Source organism: Nuphar pumila, chromosome 9 (genome assembly GCF_984573655.1).
Source record: "Nuphar pumila chromosome 9, dmNupPumi1.hap1.1, whole genome shotgun sequence".
NCBI classification, from domain to species: domain Eukaryota; kingdom Viridiplantae; phylum Streptophyta; class Magnoliopsida; order Nymphaeales; family Nymphaeaceae; genus Nuphar; species Nuphar pumila.
In genome coordinates, this window is record NC_143257.1 from 117,814,576 (window position 1) to 117,835,549 (window position 20,974).

At 38.2% G+C, this 20,974-nt stretch overlaps 2 protein-coding genes across 2 annotated transcripts in view; one reads left to right on the top strand and one right to left on the bottom strand.

Annotated features, from left to right (window-relative positions):
* Positions 1–11,720, top strand: part of LOC149829030 (uncharacterized) — a 67,330-nt gene extending 55,610 nt beyond the window's left edge. Inside the window, exons 12-13 of the mRNA XM_090017200.1 lie at positions 11,321–11,488; positions 11,571–11,720. Coding sequence (XP_089873326.1) covers positions 11,321–11,488; positions 11,571–11,720 — 318 coding nt within the window. The remainder of the gene's footprint in view (positions 1–11,320; positions 11,489–11,570) is intronic.
* A 2,388-nt stretch (positions 11,721–14,108) lies between these two features.
* LOC149829031 (expansin-A20-like) lies at positions 14,109–15,931 on the bottom strand. Its single transcript, XM_090017032.1, has 3 exons — positions 15,802–15,931; positions 15,241–15,559; positions 14,109–14,625 (listed from the first exon to the last, which is right to left on the bottom strand). Exons 1-3 carry the CDS (start codon positions 15,899–15,901, stop codon positions 14,316–14,318), a joined length of 729 nt encoding a protein of 242 aa, XP_089873158.1. The 5' UTR covers positions 15,902–15,931; the 3' UTR covers positions 14,109–14,315.
* Positions 15,932–20,974: the final 5,043 nt, after the last annotated feature.

A 20,974-nucleotide genomic window follows, 5' to 3' on the forward strand; every position in this document is an offset into this window, starting at 1 on the left:
CTATATTCGGCTTCAGTGGAGGAAAGACAAACATTTTGTTGCTTCTTGCACCTTCTTGATATGAGAGATTCACCTAAAAACACGCAAAACCCAGTGGTTGAGTGCCTATTATTAGGATCCCCCCCCCAATCAGCATCAGTATAAGCAATTAAATCTAAAGAGGATGATACGGACAAGAGGAGTCCTCGTGAAAGAGAACTCTTTAAATATCTAATAATGCGTAAGACTGCTCCCATGTGAACAAAGGTAGGCGCATGTTTAAATTGACTAGCTGTGTGGACGACATGTGCAATGTCTGACCGAGTGATAGAAAGGTAGGAAAAGGCTCCAACAAGTTGTCTAAATGGAGTAGGATCTTCAAGTCGTTCTCCATCATCAATTTTCATCTTAACATTAACTACTTTTGGAGTATCTACTTTCTTTTCATCTGAGATGCCAGACCTGCAAATAATGTCAGAAGCAAATTTAGATTGAGATATCAAATACCCTCTGGGGGAATAAGCAACTTCTATTCCTAGGAAATATCGTAATAGTCCTAGATCAGACATCTCAAAATGAGTTTTAAGAATTGTTTTGATATTAGCAACTCCCTGTTTGCCACCTTCAGTGATGATCATATCATCCACATAAAGAAGAAGAATGATGATACCTGCATCAGATTGCTTAATAAACAAGGCAGTGTCAGTCAAACAAGAACGAAAACCAATATCAGTCATAACATGATTAAACCTGTCATACCAGGCTTTTGGTGCATGTTTAAGACCATAAAGAGCTTTCTCAAGACGAAGAATTTTACCCTTAGGAAGACTAATACCAGGAGCAACTTTCGTGTACACTTCTTCAACAAGACTTCCATTTAAGAAAGCATTTTTAACGTCCATTTGAAATATAGGTCATTTCTTAATAGTGGCTAAGGCAATTAAAGTTTGAACTGTGGTCATTCGAGCCACAAGAGCAAAGGTTTCTTCGTAATCAATGCCATACTCTTGGGTATAGCCTTCGGCTACAAGTCGTGCCTTATATCTTTTTAGGGTCCCATCACTTTTGGTTTTGAATTTATAGACCCATCAACAACCTATAGGTTTCTTTTCAAGAGTTAGATCTTGGATGGACCGAGTATTGGCCTTTTCTAAAGCATCTAGCTCTAATTTCATAGCTTCAATCCATTCTGCATGGTTTTTGGCTTCAAGATATGAGGAAGGTTCAACATAGGATTGAATTAAAGCAAGAGTTGCCCTATACGAGGGTGAAAAGGATTCATAAGACACAAACTTCCCGGGAGGTCTAGAGATTCTAGAAGTCCTACGAGGAGGAGCTTCAGAAAATCTTTCTAACGCACATGGAGGGCGTTGCTCTCCAATTCTTTGTCTTGAATACTGAAGACTAACATCCCTACTAGTTTGATCTTCAATATCATGTTCATAGCTAGTAGGGCTTTGATCATTGTCAAAAATACATTCCAAATCCTCTTCATCGGATTTGGAAGTTAAGTCAATTAAAAAAGAATATTCAGTAATATCCTTGGGTTTTTCACTTTAAAAAAAAAAATCTTTTTCAAGGAAGGTCACATTCCTTGACACATATAGCTTATTATTTTGAACATCGTAACATCTGTACCCTTTTTTATTTTCGGCATATCCTAAAAAGGCACATGGAATAGCACGAGGAGAGAACTTATCATTTTTGTCTGTAAATACAAAACATTTGCAACCAAATACTCTTAACCTGGGAGTAGTCTGGAGCTAAGGTATAAAGTTTTTCAATCAAAGATATGTTTTCTAAAGAAGAAGATGGCATTCGATTTATAAGATAAGTAGCAGTTAAAGCTGCTTCAGCCCAAAATGTTTTTGGCACTTGACTTGCTATTAGCAAGGTCCGAGTGGTCTCCATAATGTGATGATGTTTGCGTTCTGCAAGACCATTCTGTTGCGGGGTATTTGGGAAAGATCGTTGATGAATAATGTCATATGAATTAAGATAATTTTTAAACTCTCCAGACATAAATTCTCCCCCTGAATCAGTGCAAAAAATGGAGACATTACTTTGAAATTTGTTTGTGACAATTTTGTGAAATATTTGAAAGTGAGTAAAAACTTCGGATTTATGTTTAAGAGAATAAATCCAAGTATGTCTAGTAAAATCATCTATAAAAATGACATAATATGTGAAACCACCTTTAGAAATCACTGGTGCGGGTCTCCAAACGTCGGAATGTATTAACTCAAGAGGTTTTGAAGAGACAAAAGTTCTACTAGAGAAAGGTAATCTTTTCATTTTTCGCAGAATGCAATCTTTACAAGCAAAATTTTCAGATTTACAAAACTTTCCCAAACTTGGAAAATATTGGATTTTAGACATATGAAGATGGCCAGGTCTTTTGTGCCATAAGTCCGTTTCCAATTTCTGAACATTTAAACAAAAAACATTCTTGGGTAGTTCCAAAAAGTCCATGTAATACAGTCTTCCTTCTCTATGGCCTTCCCCAATCAGCTTTCCTGACTGGTGATCCTGTATCCAGCAACCATCAGAGGAGAAAGATATATTACATCCATAATCAGAAATTTGAGAAACAGATAAGAGATTCAAATTAAGTTTTGGGATATATCTAACTTCTAGAACACAAAAAGTTTTGGTTTTTTCAAAACGCCCAATTCCCTTTATTTCAAGAGATGTTCCATCTGCTGTAAAGACTTTTAAAATATTTGAGTTATCTTTAAAACATTAGATAAGCATTTATAATGTGGGGTCATATGAAATGAGGCACCAGAATCTAAAAGCCAAGGAAAGTTATCTGGACCGGAAACAGATGCAACTGTCATTCCAGTTGAGGCTTCAGCGGAAGAAGAGGCTTTTTGAAGAAGAGGCTGAAGAATCTCCAAAACTTGAGCTATAGAAACAGGTGCATCTTGGTCTTTTGATTCTTCAACTGATGCAACCTTCTTTTCATCTCTTTTCTTTAATTTTGGACATTGAGGCCTATAGTGCCCTGGTTCATGACAGTGATGACAAATCACTTTTCTTTTATCAAACTCGCCATTTTGCCTCCCAAAATGAGATGGCTTGTAGGTGCGAGTATGATTCCCAGACCTAGACACAGCTAGGACAGAATCATCATCAACTTTAGAGGAACCTTTCCGGAGGCGATTTTCCTCTATTGTTAATTCTTCGATAGTTTGAACAATGGACGGAATTTTTCCCTGGTAAAGAAGGGCCGATTTGGTGGTTTCAAATTCCGGCCTTAATCCAGTTATAAACTGGTAAAAGTGTTCAGCATCTAATTGCTTTTGACGAAGCTCGATGTCTTCGACACAATGCCACTTTGGTTCTAAGAGAGAAAGTTCCTCCCAAAGTTTTGACAACCCATTGTAGTATTCATGAATCGTTTTATCTCCTTTGGTCATTATTCGAACATTTTCTTGAAAATTGCACACATGTGCAATATCTTTAAGGGAATACATATTTTTAAGGTATTCCCATGCCTTATCAGCATGATCAAACTTGGCAAGACTTGAGCATTTTTTAATGTCAACGCTATTGATAAGCCATGACATTATTTTTGCATGAGCCATTCTCCACTCCTTTCATTTTTTCTCATAAGAGGCTAGGGCCTTGATTTTCTCCTCTTCCGATAGAGAAACCTCTTTATCTCCCTCTTTTTTGGTAAGAGATAGTTTAGGTTCCGACTCGGAACCATCCACAATCCCCCAAAGACCTTTTCTCCATATATGATGTTTCATGATTGAAGCCCATGTTACATAGTTCATATCACTTAGTTTCATGGGAATGATGGTGACTTTATCATTGTCATCCCTCGATTACAAGGGAAGAGAAAAAATAAGGATAGAAGAAAAGAACAATAAAAGAACGAAAAAGAAAGAGATACAAGATGTAGAAACTCTTCCAATGAAGTGATAAAACACTTCTCTTCAAGTGGCGAAATGCTTTTGCAAAGGGCATGGAAACCAAGACAGATTTTTTCCAAGATCTAATATTCCCGTAGCTCTGATACCATGTAATGAAATGGTGGTCGTCCACGATCGCCCTTGGAATACTCAAAAGAAGTGTCTAAAAGACACTTTAAGCAAAGCCCTTAAAAAGGGTAAAATAGGAACAAAACACATAAATAAATAATTTTATTTACGTAAAGGGATGCTTGAAAAGCATTACAAGAAGTATTTTTACAAGAGGGGGTTGTACCCCTATTTATACAAGAGCAAAGGGGAGAGCTCATAAGGAGCTCTCCCTTCTAGTCGTTGGACTAGTCCAATGACTAGAAGTCTAGCCGTTGGACTAGTTCCAACGACTAGAAGTCTAGCCGTTGGACTAGTTCCAACGACTAGACAGTTTGGTTAAGTTCCGGTTGGAACTTAACCAAACTATATTATCTAGTTCAATATGAACTAGATAATATATATTACATAAAAAATGAAAGAAAAATAAAAATGAAAAATAGAAAAAATATATAATATATATAATATATATAATATATGTTACATTTTAACAAAAGGTTCAAACTTTATACAAACATATGATTGGGGCATTAACTTATCTTTCTATTACATATGTCATTCATTCTGTTAGTCAATTTCAGCATTCTCCCACTACAATTCACATGAGTGTTGTAATGAGAATCATTAGATATATTAAAAATATTATTAATCATAGATTATTTTTATCATCCTCCTTCCCATTGAAAGTAATTGCTTATTCTGATTCTGATGACCAATGCTCAACCACAACAAAAGATATCCCTATCCTCTACATAAGCGTGTACCGGGCTATGACTCTAATGAAATCAAAGTGCACAAAAAAGATACCACAATAGGTTATAGAGGATGCACAACCACACAAGAAGCCACTAATAGGTAAGATATAATGTTCACAAACAAGAACATAAAAAAAAATAATGTACTGATGAGATGCTAAAAAACATTAGAAGAGAGGGGCTAACACCCTCTATTTATACACTAAAGGAGACCATGGGGGGGCTCTCGTAGCTCCGTTGGGAGCTCCCCAATGGTCATATTTATGACCGTTGGGGAGAGTTGCAACGACTCTGTGTAGAGACCAAAAAGGCCCTTGGTCAATAGAATAAAATGAAAAAAAAATACAAAATAGTCCCTAGTGGATGATTCTAATTACATATGACAAAAGACTAAAATACCCTTGTGGGTTATGACAAATTACAAAAGCATATATATATATATATATACACACACACACACAATAACATATATATACATAGATGTATATATAAATACATTTTAACATACATTTTAACAATGACGACTACTACCTCTGAGTTAGTGTGGTTGAGGCAACTACTAGAAGACTTGGGAGTTTACATCGCAGAACTCTCATGATTATGTTGTGATAATAAAAGTGTTTTTTATATCACGGACAATCATACGTTCCATTTGAGAACCAAGCACATAGAAATGGATTGCCATTATGTTCAAAAACAGTTTTTGAAGAAGACCATTATATTTCTGTATGTGACATCCGAGTGTCAATTGGTGGACTTCTTTGCCAAGGCTCTTCCATCTCCTAGATTCCACTTTTTTATAGGCAAACTCTCGGTTGTGACACTGTGAGTTTGAGGGGGGGTGTTAAAATATGTATTCTCATGTATATATATAGTTATATATACACATATATATGTATATACATACATATATTTTTTGTATATATAAATAGTTTTGTATTTTGTCTTTATTTTTTAGGCATTTGTATTTTTATTTTGGTCATTTGACCATTATAGCCGTTGGGAGCTCCCCAACAGCTATAATGGGATCTCCTTGTTTCTTGTATAAACATGGGACTCTTTGTCCCTTGTATTTTATGCATTTTATGTGCATTATTTGATTAACAAATTAATCATTTTTAGAGTGTTGTTTGCTCTCTCTTTGGCCCTTAGTGGACCTTGTGCTTGTGCCTATTGTGGGTTGTGTGTTTTGCCTCTTATGAGGTGTGTGTACCCTTTTCATTTCATTACAGGCTGCTCCTTGCCTTCATCCAAGATAAACAGATCACTCACTCTACCTTTCTGTATTGACGATGGAGGTGTCTGTGTATTATTTACAATGGTGTGGTATCCATATTTACAAGTTGCTAGATTCAAGAATTCCTTTCTATTTTTATTGCTATATTTAACGGATGGAAGAGGTATCATATTTTCCAGGATAGGCAGTTGATCTTCATGCTGATCTGTTTTCACCTTTCCTTCATTGCAATCTTCTTATACTCTTGGGACCTGCTGGAGTCTTTCTAGAGTGCGGATATGGATCTCCTCATTACCTTCTGATTCAGGACCTTGAAGACTTGACCCAGTTATCTTGACATATACCATGGGAAATCTGGTTATTTTAGTTGAACAACTCAAAGTTGTATATGTGAGTCTTTCTAGAGTGTGGATATGGATCTCCTCATTACCTTCTGATTCAGGACCTTGAAGACTTGACCCAGTTATCTTGACATATACCATGGGCAATCAGATTATTTTAGTTGAACAACTCAAAGTTGTATATGTGAGATATTTCTAGTGAAGTCTTCTAAAATTTTCTGAAATATGTCTAGTGCTGAAAATGCATGTGAAGTTTCAAATTTCGTTATTGGCAAAAGAAGTTGGTGAACTTGCTAATGCATGCTGAAGCACCCATGTAGATGTGCCTTATGCATCAGATACCTAAAAGGTTAGCCAATGATGTTTGCTTCCTTCCTTGCCAGATCCGAATTTACAAATTTCTTAATAAGTACATATATTCAATGTATCGTTAGAATAAGGACGGTACAAGTCATTTCTGTGATGTTTGTTTGATGGATGGGTGCATTACTGTTCCCATTCATATAAAATTCAGTGTTCATATATTCAAGTTATTGAAATCTGCAGTTGTGTGCTTACCTGCAGGTTCTGCAATATGGAACCATATAAAGGGTTATGCAGCATGCCTGAGGAAAAGGTTGAACCTGGCGAAGTCACAGTGGGTCAAAAGCGCACCCTTGGTGGGCAAGATCTGCAGCCACAAGATCCAGAAGTGATTTCTATAGGTGTGTTTATAACAAATTCTATGTGTTCTCTTCAGATATGGTTCATATTTCGTGGTTTGCATTTTGTTTCTGAAGCAAAACAGTCGCTATTTCTGCACGTAGAAAGGTTTCCATTGTAAAATTGTGTTTACTGTGATTCAGCAGGAACCGTGGAGAATCCTATTCTGAAAAAACTTAGAAGGGGACCTCAAGCAGGAAGGCGGCACAAATAGGCTTTTTGTACTACTCTGGAGGCAACTTCTCTTTTTTCTGTTTTGAGTTCAGGCAACTTTTTGTTGCACCTGTCATCAGACACAGATAAGTCTACTAAAGTCCATTGGAGAAGTTTCCATAGTTTTTTGTGTGCCTTTTATGGAAGTTGCTTCGCTTGTGGTCGTGATGATGTTCTGTCCATTTTCTGCATTTCCTTTTGTGTGCTGTATATTTGTCTATAAGCAAGGTGTACAGTGGTTCATGGACTGGAATTTTTTAATGCAGCTTCTTTTTTTTTACCAACGGGGTCTCTGCTTGTCTGCAGGAGCACTTAGTGCAGGTCACCTTGTGTTGGGATGTTGCAAGTTCGAATCCCAATGGTATATGGTTGTGTAACTGGTAGGGTTTTTTGCCTAACCCCAGTTCTCTGTCGAAAGAAAAAGAGAGTATCTGAATGCAGCTTTTTGAACCTGACTGAATTTTCTGTATCCATAGTTGCTTTCCCTGTACATTTCTGTTTGGAAACCCAGGTTTTCACATGGTCATGAGTTTAAGGTGAATGATGAGGCAGCCCATTTGTTTCACGGGAAATACCACCTTTCATGTGGGAAAGGGGCCACTTTTCCCATGGGACGTGAAATAAATGGGTCCTCCAGGAAAATGGTTGCTCCACATGGCATGGTGGTGGGGCCCACCTTTTCCTGCAGGGAGCCCTTTCCAGCTTGGTTACTTTTTGAACATCATGCCCTTACCCATGAAAGGGCATTCTTACAGCCTCTTAAGGTCAGTTTGTTTCATGCAATTTTCATGGGAAATTGTTGAGTTGGCATCTCTTTCTCCCTCTTCTACCATGAGTAAACATCCATCAAATCATAGTGGGAAAGTGCCATGATGGTACAAGTGGCACCCAGCTTTTCCTTCAACCTGTCAGATTTCATGTGAAAATTCTTTCTTGCGGAGCCCAGCCAGGTAAGCCTCGAACCAAATCAAGGTTTCAACTGGTTTCATATAAACAACTAAGCCATGATTTAGATATAATAACGCCAATTTACTCTAGGCGGTTCCTTCTCCAGCTTCAAACTTCTGAAGTCTTAGGTCAGGTGTAAACCCAGGCAGGAGCAGCCAAAAAAAGTTTTTAGATCTACCCTATGTCGCCAGGTTTTATTTCAATAAAAATGTATTTTTTAACATTAAAATATCAAAAATAATTTTTATTGATTAAAATTTTACATTTTTTGGGGTCCTCGTGTCCTATTTTCCAAAAAAAATTGAACTTGCGAGTCGAACCTGTGTCACATGTCCTCGTGTCGAGATGGGCTCTACCCAATTAATCTTTTGGGGAGGGACTTGAGTTGCACGCTTGGCAGCCCGGGCACTTTATCATTGCACCATGCAATGGCACTCTTGAATAAAAAAGTTGGATCACTAGGTCATACTATGATAACTGAGAGATTTCGGGTTCCAATTTCATGAGGGTTATCACCCAACTTGCCTATCGAGGAAAAGCAAAAAAGAAAAAAAAATGAGGTGAGGCTTTATATGATGGATCTGAGAAGTGAGAACTGGTCTGCTTCTGATTTGGCCCATTGGAAACCTTACCTGATACTAGGGGTGGACAACGGTCCGGCAGCCCAATAGGTCAAGCCGACCCGGCCTGCCATGACTTAGATTTGGGTCAGGCCCAGGCCCGTTAGGTACTAGGCTGAAACCCGGCCTGTTAACAGGCCAGGCTCGGACCGGCATGCGGGCTACTAGACTCAGGCCGGTCTGGTGGGCCTGAGTTATTTATTAATTTTTTTAATAATATAATTTTTTTTAAAATTAATTATTATATAATAACTTGAATAACAATTATTATTTACCTAATTAGATATATGGAAACTTGTTATTTGTTAATTATTACTATTTACCTAGTTAGTTGTATTAATTAAGAATTAGTTGCATGAAAACTTTAATTCTTTCATTAACTCATAATTTCAGTCAAGCATTTATGCATTTTAAGATTGGGTCAGGCTGGGCTGCACCCGACCTGCTTCACATTGCAATTCTTAATAAGTCAAGCATATATATATAGTGCATTTAGATCAAAATCATGCATTTAGATCAAAACCCCTTATCCAAAGTGCATTTCTTAATAAGTGAACCATGTTTGAACACGTATAGGGTCAGATTGACGAAACAAAGGGCAACTATGAGTTTCAGCTAGAGGGTTTGGTGCACTCGAGGGTAGCCAATATTCTCTGTTTCTGTTCAACCCAGTCCTTTGGACATGAGCATTCCTTTTCTGGATCCAAACAGATAGTGAACAGGTCCAGTTGAATATACTTGGATGTAGATTTATATGGATAAACCAAAGTGTTCACATTATATGCGGCGCCTTTGACAGATGTGACTCAAGAAATATTGAGATGGGTGGCTGTCAACAGCAGCAGATGCAACGATGATGCATAATGCCTTGTAAATCAAATCAAGGACTTTTTTCATCTCTTTTCATATATAAAACTGAAGTTATGATGCAATGTCAGAACCCGAGATGGCAGAAAATCTACCCAAATAAGAAATTAGCTAGAATGCAGGAAAATAATTGAAAATGACAAGAAATTAACTAAAACTATGAATAATTGAAATAAATTGGAAATTAACAATTTTGTATTTCAACTCAACTCTCTAATAAACCTTAGGCCTCTATATTATTTATAAGAGAAGAATCTCAATCCTAATAGATCTAACCTACTTATTGCCAAAAAACATTAGTTAAGAAGCATACTAATCCTAATGAACTATTAAATTAGATATAGATAAACTATTTGAATATGATGTCCATTACAAAGATTCAAATAAAAGAAATATTTAAAACTATAAAAATGGATTCAGTTATAACTTATGGAATGTCGTGCTTGTTCCTCGTTGAGGTTAACAGTATCAAACTGGTTTTGACACGTTTAGTATCATCAGGTTCAGTTCTTACCTAATCCTTATTGGTATTATAGGACATACATGGATCCTTGGATTTTAGCATAAAAATCGTGTTCGTAGTGTGGTTTGCCAAGTATGATAATTTCACACAAACCCACCTTCAGGTGACATGAAAACTATTAGTTCGCCTTCCAAACGAGAATCCTCACTTATGTAAGAGGGCTTGCGTCAAGAAATTTCGGATATCCTTAGTCGTCAGAAGCCTGCTGAGAACCTTGGATTGGAATTGTCATAAGAAAAAATATATTCCTATGTTGGTTATAGCAGTGAATCCTAACAATTAAGTTTCTTAGCTGAACATTAGAGCTCTGAAAAATGAAAGGTCAATTTTGGGTATTAAAAAGTACGTTTTGTTTTATAACCCTACTATTTTCTCCCACCATAAGTCAAATTTAAGTCAGGCCAATTTGATGAGATCAAAAAGGAAATTAAAGAACTTGTCAAGTTGTAGGTAATTTAATGTTAATAAAGATTTCTTGTTGATATAAATTTGGCTTACTTCTCTGGCCAAATTATTTTAGTCACCTCTACTTGTAATTAGAAAGATATTTTAATATTTATGCTTACAAGTTACAATACTGCTACTAGTACTACTACTGTTACAACTACTGGCAGTGGCAATAAATACTGGGTGCCAGCTTGATATTTAAGAATTTGTTAGTGGCAGATTAGTTTATTTGAACTTCTTGTCATCCACAGAAGGCTGTGGATATTAACAGCATGCATATGCCTAGATGCACAAACATGTGTGCATATGTGCACGCACACACACAGAGTTCACTAGCATTTTGTATACAGTTTAGTGTGCCTGAGATCAGAAAATGCACTGGGTAGAGACGAGCTTTTAAGAGTAAGACAGGCTAGCCCATGGTAATCAACAATCATGTCTAAATCAACATAAACAGATCACAATGCTAAACTGAACCTGGTGATTGATCATGCAGGCTGGGCAGGCTCACAGTATGCGTGTATGACAGCAGGCTGAAACATGGTTTTAGCCTCATAAGATATTGAGTCAACCCAGTTGGGTTGCCACTTTCTGATTCCTGTGCAATGTGGAAATTGATTGATATGCCAATTACCGGATTTTGTTTTACATGTTTAGGCATTTGATGATGTTCGAAAGGAGTATTGGTACAAACCTCAAGTATCATTGTATGCTGAAATAATTACAGTATTGGCACGGAATGGAATGATTGAAAAGGTTGAACTTCTTTTCTCAGATATGAAGTTTGAGATTTGTGAGGCTGATGATGAAGGTTTCAATTCGCTTGTGAAAATCTTAATGGAGTTCAGCATGCCTGGAATTGCCATGGAATGTTTTCACTTGATGAAGAAGGTGGGTTCTGAACCAGATGAGTCGACATTTAGAGTACTTATTAAATGGTATGGATTCAAAAGGAGAATTCGGTGTTTCTGCTAGCCTTGGGCATGAAGCAGAGAAGCAGTTTGGTGTGCTTTTGGAGTTCCTTATTGAAAAAGAAGATAGCCCGGCGGCCCCATGACTTCCATGATTTTTGGTGTATGACATGATTCAGACGGCATGAAGTGCAGTTGTGCAACCATAGAGAAGGCCTGATGAGATAATAGTCAGGGCTGCTGAACTTGGTACCCTCGTAGATATCGATGTTTCTGTTCTCTTGAGATCAAACATTGTTTGGTCTGATTCATGTTCTTAACAAAAAGAGTTTGAGCAGCGGGCAGGTTACAATTTTGGACTGTTGAGAGAGTTTGGAAGGCATAAAAGTTTTCTGGTCTACAGTGAAGCCAAACTGCATAGTACATCTGCCATGCTGGAAGACTAGAATGTGGTGGTTCATCTTCCTCATTCGCTGAGCTAAAAGATGTGGACATGCATTGGACGTATCAGATTATGGTAACAGATGCCATTGGTAGTTAGGGTGACTAGATTTATAGCTACCGTGGATTTTCTTAGCTCTACTAATTGGTCTAATTAAGGGCGAAGTACTACCATCTTATAATAGCAACAGTAATAATGGTGATGATGGTTGAAGATGATAATGAAGAGTTGCATCAGCTTCAAACTAATCCAGTTCATCTACCGATGTTTGTTGAAACATTGAATTGCACATGGCCTTTGTCCTTGTAGTTCTAAGCTCAATGGTTCGGTTTGTAACCTTGTGTTGGGTTCATATAAGATGGATGGACCAGTCAGAGACACTATCTTGACCAAGTGATCTTGGTTTGGATCACATTAGAGATTACTCCCAACTTCACTGCCAACACACACACATACTTTTTGCTACATAGCTGTTGTTTATCAAGGAGGCCACCCATCTTATAGTGGGTAGCATGCAGATGCACCTCTTTCTAATTGGAGCACAGTGATTGATGACACTGCCGGTCCAACTACAGCATTGTGAAGCAGCTGAAGCTCCATGTCCTCATGCTGTTCTTTTCGTATCATAATAACATTTGATCAACATTTTGTTTTTAGAGTGGTGATCTCTTTCTTTTGGTGACTCCTCCATTCTAATATATGTTCTTTATTCTCAAGACATTAAGGCTTTGTTTGGGAGCCCGAACATTGGGGTTACAGTGATGGATTCCACATATAAAGCCAAAAACATGGATTTGGAACTTCCTGTAGCACTTGTTTGGGATAGTTCAGTAGTTCCTTTCCCATTTGCACTGAAAGATGTTTGGGAAGGACCATCACTCAATGCACCTGAAAATTTGAACTAGATGGTAGTTGAAAGCACCATCGGAGTAGATGATGGGGCGGGTGTCGGTGATGAATTTGACTTCTTTTGCCAACACCCTCAAAAACCATTTCCCATGCTCCCAATCTAAACCTTATGCAATGGACTCCACACTTCCACTCCTCTGCAATAGAGTTTAAATGAAAAAAGAAACTGAATTCCCCAAGGCTTTTTGCTTGAGAGCTAAGCAATTGAAGAGGGGAAACTGGAAAAGTAAAAGCCCTTTAGTTATTGGAATTACAATTCTGCTCTTGTACAATCTGCCTTTCCAACACCATTCTCCCGGACAACCATTGCCCTTTTTCTACAAACTGGAATTAGGCAAGGAGGAAAATGTATCATTAACTGTATAATTTGACCAATTATGGGAAATGATTTCACAAGGAAAGCCATATCTCCACAGGGCCCATGAAAGTGAATTTTGCACAAGCCACCTGCATTTGTGTTGCCTATATGGGATCTATGAAAGGTGATGCTTTATTTACAAAAAATGACACTTATTCATGATGCACCACACCATTTGTTGCACCAACCCGCTCCGTGTGGTTGGTAGGAGCTGTCAGTGCACGTCTCTGTGGTGGGACGTGGAAGGTTCAAAACCCCAGTGGTACGTTGAATAATAACTGGTGGGGGTCCGCCCCAGCTTGACTTTAAAAAAAAAACACCATCTGTCGCGTGAATGAGTGAGGATCGCCTTCCATGTGGGGAAAAGCATCCAATCGTTACAAAAGCCTACAAAAAACATGCATTGATGAAGCAGCTTCATACAAAGAACATACAGACATGGAAACGCAAGATGATTTATGAAAGCGTGGTTGGAATAGATGAAGCATGCCATTACTGCTCTAACGCATCCCTGTGACGTAGCTGCTGCTTTAGACATCTAACAACAATGGTGCATTGGTGCATAAGAACTAGCTAACATCACAATTCTATGTGCATGTTTCCTGCAACCTGTTGCAGAGGAGGAAACAGTTCTGAAAATCAAATGCAATTGTGGGAAGTTTAGAGGTAGGGAAAATCTAGAGGTAGGGCACCTTGCCGTCTTCAAAGTGCACATGTGGGACCCTGCTGTCATTGTTGAAATGATCATTGTCTGCTTTCTTGTGATTTGTGAATGCTTAGAAAATATTATATAAGTAACTTTTTATGAAAGAACCAGACAAAGTCATGAGAATATCGAATTTAATTACAAATGAGAACACTCTTGATTGACAAGCTTGATTCCTTTCATATCTATACTTGGATTAGATACTTTTCTGAACAGCAGCAGCATTTGTCCGTTTTCCTTCCTTCCTTTGGACAGAAGTTTTTTTGGTGTTTCTGCAGAACAGTAGCACTTCTCCATTGCATCTCCACGACGGGGAATTATGGGAATCATGTTACAAATTGTTTGCCTTCAAATGTCTGGCCGAACTGCCAATCTGCAGGAACAACGTTATAGGATGTAACCCTTCTTCCAGAACTGCTGCTGACCTCAAACGACAGAGGCTGGCCAATCAAATTTGCATTGCATTGCCAATTCTGACCCCAGTTCCTACCCATTTGTATCCATCCTGTCTCGGAGCCCTTCACTTTGACCTCAGCAACTTCTCCATCCAAACCAACATTTGTGATGAGAACCTGATGATAGTAAGAACTCCCACTCAGTGCGAATCTCATCCCACCCCTCCTGTCACAATTGACCCTGGAAAAAGCATGAATGGTTTCAGTGATGTTCACATGGTTCATGAGATAGAAAATGACATTTCTGAAGATTGAGATGGTACTGCATTCACATCATGATAATGGGACTCATGTTTTCTTATTTAGTTGAGGTAGAGTTTCGAGGTAACTCCTTATGCACAAGCATCCTAACAGAATTAAAATACATAAACAGGAAAATCATACTACTAATCCACCAATCAAGCTGCAGTGGTATTTGCAAAAACGCAGATCAAGTTCTGGAGATATTGCAGGGATTGGGTTGTTCATATCACGGTGCATTGAATACCATTTATCCCAAAGATGAGCAAGGTCCAGGGGGGCATTGAACATAGCTAACTTGGGTTTGATCTGCTCCACAGATGGTTACAGCTTACAACCTGAAAAAAGAGTCTCTCGCTCTCAATGTTTGAAGATCAATGAACTTTTAAACTCCCCATAATCCCGTCTCTGTAGACTTGCAGATGTTTGAGCATGCTCAAGACGACCAAGTTCTAGCCAAAAATTTCACAAGGTTGAGTCGCTTAGCAACATGGCAACCTATGTCAAGGTTTACCAGGTTGAGTCCCAGGACATTCAAGAATTCATCACGGCTTACCTTCTGTATTGAATGGGCACGATATCGGCCTTCGTCTCTGCAATTTTCATGAAAGCAGAATAAGACATCTCAAAATGCTCTCTTGGAGGGTTGCACCAGCCACCATAATCACTGGGCAGCCCGTAGTTTGGAGGACAGAAATCGGTTGCAGTCACAATCACAGATGGGCTTCCCACCAGACACCATAGAATGTGATCCACACACCTAACTTCATAGCAGGCACCACAGCTCCCTCCGTTGTTAAACAGACTACTACCGAGTGCAGTTGTGTGCTCCCCATAACCTTTCTGGTAAACCACTCCAAAACCACATGCCCCACCTAAAAATTGGAAAACAAAGCAAGCCAAGAGTTGGAAATCAACATACCATATTTTGAACGTCAAAAACTAGCATGTTTTCTTTCTGTATAGAGAAGTTTTACATTGTTTAATGTATGAATGAGAAGATGGAACAAAAACAAGAAGAGAGAGATGCTAAAACAAACGGCACATATAAACCAGGGGAGCAAGCAAGGAAGACTGCAGCAGCAAAAGAAAGATGAGTACTCAGGAACAGAAATACCAATAGTTATGGACCCATCTGAATCTTTGGAGAATGTAGCAGTAGCCAACCTCCAATCTTCATCTGCAGCCACTGTTTTGTTCAAGTTTGATACCAGCATCAAGCACAAGCATGCTAATGCAGTACAGGGGAGACCCATTTCTTCTGCTTTTCCTCTTGAAGTTGGATGTTCTGAAGCGGCAAAAGTAGCCAAGTTGAAAGGAAGGGTTACTTCTGTGGACTTGTACATGATATAGACCTCCATTTATGTCATGACAAGGGAGACCCTGTGCCTTACGACAACTGTACATGTTCATTGCCTTATTGACCCAAATGTTCCTTATTAGTTAAAAGCATAACTGGCCATGACCCAATTACTTCCACTAAAAAATATGTTGGTGATAGGAGTGAGAAAAAGCATTTACTTTTTATTGGAATTTTGGGGATGGCAAATGAGCTCCAATATCAAGGGTTTAACTTTGGGGACAAATTAGTCATTTCAATATGTGAGGATATCCAACTTTTTCCTGCATTTGTTTCGAGGCAGCAGTAAAGGGGATTTTATATTGGTGGCAGACATGGTTTTTGAAGATTAGGGAAGCTGCTGTGGGATGCTAACTTGGGCTCTTCTTTTCATATAGCAATAAAGCCTGTGTTGTGCAAGGGAAAGGGGCAGTGAAGACCAAAAGTCCAAGCAAAAGGCTGAAGGGGAACCTACTGCCCTAATCCCTAGGGCAGTGACCCTAATGGCCTAATCCCATTATGTCAAAAGATACTTTGTGGGCAGCTAGAATGGCAAGAGTGAGATTTAAGGGTTTTATGTCTAAGGAAAAATGACCTGGTGACACCGTTGTTGTATTTTCAAATGAAGCCGGCAAATAGTGCATTGATTCAGGTGAATCCCTAATGATCATTTTACAGCATTTTTTGCTTTATTGATTCTCAATTCTGTGCAGACCATTCTATTGGTTGGTTGATTTATAAATATATTTCTTTGTAGTGGAAATTGGGCTGACCCCTTCTTGTGGGAACACTACTATGGTGTGATCACCTTTCTGTGAACTAGAAATTGAAGTCAAGGTCAATGAGGCATGAGTGCAAGCCTGGGCCCAAGATTTATTCTCTGTGTTGTAAAAGTACCACAGAAAAAAAAAACGATATTTTGATTGCCATTTAAAACGGTCAATATATCATGATATTTTGAAAAAATATATAATGTTAACATGGAACTAAAATATCATGGTTTTTGCGTTCACATCAGCATAATGTAGGTAAGAATATCAATTGTTTTATTTGTTTGCAGTTTGCACATCATTTACTATTTTTGTTCTTTTTCTTTATATTCTTTGGCATTGTTTATTTATTTTGGTGAGATTTTGAAAAAAAGAAATGCGACCAAAAAAATTTAAATGGAGAATTTCACTTAAGTCCAACCTTTTGCCCCTAATTTTAGAAATGGGACACACTTTGGTCAAATTTCAAAAATGTCATAGCTTTTCCCAAACTGTCAAATAGAGGCCTCAAGTCAACATCCATCATCTTTAAAAATATGACTCGCTTTCAGCTTCCTGGATTGTCCTTTGAATTTAAAACATATTCATTCTTTAAAAAAAAAGGTAAATATTTTAAGCATTTGATTATAAAGGTTATTATTGCAATTTGACATGATTAAACCTGGTTAACATCCAATAATAATGGCAGGCCTCTGTTTGACAGTTTTTGGGAAAACAGAGGCCCTGTATCAGGAATTTCAGAAACATTAGTGTATTTTATTAAATTAGGGGCAAAAGGTTGGCCTCTAAATGAAATTTTCCCAATTTTAAAATATCTTAATATAATGTTTGAGATTGCTGAGAATGCAAGGTTTCTAAGGTGCTGTAGTGCATGTCACCTTATGATGGGATGTTGCAAGTTCAAATCCCAATGGTATGTTGTATAACTGGTAGGGGTCTGCTTAACCCCAGCTTGCCTTTCAAGAAAAAAAGACCGGGTCACGGGTCCTGCAGGTGCAAAGTAAAACTATCTTTTTTTTTATTTTGTTTTTTGTTGTTCTTGTTGAAATCAAAAGATTTATTCGACTCGATCGTTCTGCCTTGACCTTATATTTGCATTGCAATACATGGCAACTAACTTGGTTAAACTTCTGTTAGAAACCAGAAACCTCTTTACTGTTTCTTTCATATGATTTTTAGGGGTGTCAAGGGGCCTGGTTTACCCAGACCCGACCCTAAAAAATCCAATAGGGACCAGGTATGGTGATAAATAAGAAAACTCAAGTCGAAACTTGAAGGTCCGATTAATATATGAATGGACCCGGGTATAGTATGTCAAATTTTATGCCAGACCCAGACCCGACCCGAGTTCTGATTAAGACATAAATTTTCAATGAAATGGACCCGAGTTCCGAGTTGGATTTATATAGTTCTTATCGGGTCCGGGTATGGTTTTTCTTATAATGGACCCAATTAAACCTGAGTTTGGACCCAATACTATACCCGAAAATCTGATCCAAGTTTGGTTTTACCTGGGTCCGAACCAAACCCAAGCCGTTTACACCCCTAATTTTATCAAGCCAAGTACTTTTACTATATGTGTTTTTCATTACAAAATATTATAGTTATAAATCATATAGTACATCTATATGAGTTGACACGAGCCCAACCATAGCTCGTTTATGCTAAACAAGCTACTCTTGGGTGGGGTCGCCGTACACATGAACAAGCTTTGTGTGAGCCGAACACGGTTGAGCCACTAGCTGCCACTAGAAGATTTAATTTGTTTTAGGGTTGTCAATGGGTTGGGTTTGACCTGGTCCCGACCCGTACCAAACACTATAGGGTCGGGGTTTGGTGATAAACATGAAGGTTTGATTACAATGTGGGTCGGACCCTAAGGATCCGATTAATATATGGAGCCAAGAATGGTTTGTGAAATTTCATACCCGACCCAAGTTTCGACTAAGATCAGTAAATTTTCTACGTAAAAAGGATAAAATAATATTATTTTACAGGGTATGGTTCATGTAATCTTTATATAATTTGGGCATGGTTTCTCTTATGGTGGATTCGATTGAACCTAGGTCTAGACTAGATACCAGTATCTCAAATCAAGTATGGGTCTGGTTCTACTTGGGTCAGAATCAAACCGGACCCGTTGACACCCTAACTTATTAGCCTCAACTAGAGGATGTGATGGTTTCTATTTTTCTCTCTTTAACTCTCAACCTCCTCATTAAATTGGTTGTTGCAGCAACTAAAGTCTTATTGTTTCCTATTTATGTTCTGTATTTAAAACGATGTGGACTGTGGAGCAATTTCAATTTTGTTGAATATAACAAATAAAATTAGTTGTTCTCATTGATGATGACAATTAATATTTATATTATTTATTAATTTTGCATTTTGTCAATGTCAATATTGGCAGGCTGGCGGATGATTATTTGTTTTTAACGTTGCTTTTTTTTTATACTATACTTCCATCTTTTTAACGTTTTTTTTGTAACGGCAAGTTGGGGTTAGGCAGACCCTCACCAGTTACTATTTTGAAAGTATCATTGGGGTTTGAACCTGCAATGTCCCACCACAAGGAGACGTACACTGACAGCTCCTACCAACCACGCAGAGCGCCTGTTGGGTTCAACGTTTTTAACGTGTTAAAGCATTAGAATGCAATATTATGCGTTATTTTTATGTTTGATTTTATCGAGACTATTTGTTTTTCATCACACTAATAAATGTTTGATGCACTTCCTTACACCTTATAATTTTATGCAAGACTGGGTTCAAATGGTACAGTTCATTCATTTGAATAAATATTAATGCCCTTGACTGACAGATTTTATTTATTTTATATATATATATATATATATATATATATATATATATTATTTATTTATTTATTTATTTTGTATTTCATAAATATATTACCATTCATATGGATGTGACTTCGTTGGTGCCTTTGATGAGCCCGGATCGGGTGCAATCACATGGCACAAAATTTGTGCATTAAGCACTTGATCGCCCTCCATCAGGCCTTGGGCCTCACAACTGACAGTCAACCCAAGATGGTGGATGATGAGGTGGTTAATGCACAAATATTTGTGCAATCATATTACATCTGATTTTTTCACAGTTTTGATGGCACGGCAAGAAAGGCCATTGGGCCCAGTGTTGCCTGTATCGGTGCGTATCAGCCTATATGTATCGTACCGCCAGAAAATTGATATGATACTGACATGGTTATTTTTTAATAAATATAAAGATAGCTTATGTTAAGTTTTTAATATTATTTTAATAGTTTTAACATGTGTCACATTTTGATTGACACATAATATTTTTAATTATTTTTTGCCTGATTCAGAACGATTCACTTGAGAATCAGTGTTGGCCCGATTCACCTGAATTCATTGGCCAAACGATACAGGCCCGATTCCGATACTGACAACGTTGATTGGGCCCCACGTGCAGTCTGAACCTAAAATGAATCACCTACTTTGAAGCTGACCTTCCTTTGCTCAATAAGGTTAGGTCTAGACGTGTTAAGTAAACAGGTTGCATCTTATTTATATAAATTTTAAAACTAAGCTCACTTGTACCTGACCCTATTGGTTCTTTAAAACGTGTACCCAAACCATCCTTGATCCGAACCTACTTTGTGCCTGAATCAATTTACAGGCAACTTATTTGTTTACCTAGCTTAATTACTTTCTTATACAGTGTACTAAACTTGGTATGTAGGGATGGCAGCGGACTTGTGTGTGTGTGTGTGTGTGTGTGGTGGGGGGGGGGGGGTGTCCGGGGAGGACCGGGCCTCACCCCGTTTAGACTAGGAAAGGAGGACATAAAATTGGGATGGAGGTTAAAATCAAAACCCGTGAAGGAATGGAGGCGGGGATGAACCAAAGCTTTCCCCCGTCCTGCCTGGTTCCCGATCCCCGCCTCCGTCCCCGATCCTTCTTTAGAGATGGCAGTGGACTGACGGGAAATGCACCCCGCCCCGCCTCCTCCTGTTTAGACCGGGAATGGAGGACATGAAACGGGGATGAAGGCGAGGATACCTTGTCCCCCGCCCCGCCCCGGTCTGCTGTCATCCCTATTGGTGTGTAGTCAAATTGTTTTTTTTTTTTGTTATGATAGAAAAACCCTCATCAACAATGGGGTTACTTAATAGGCCCAGCTCTCTGCGAGGTAAAACT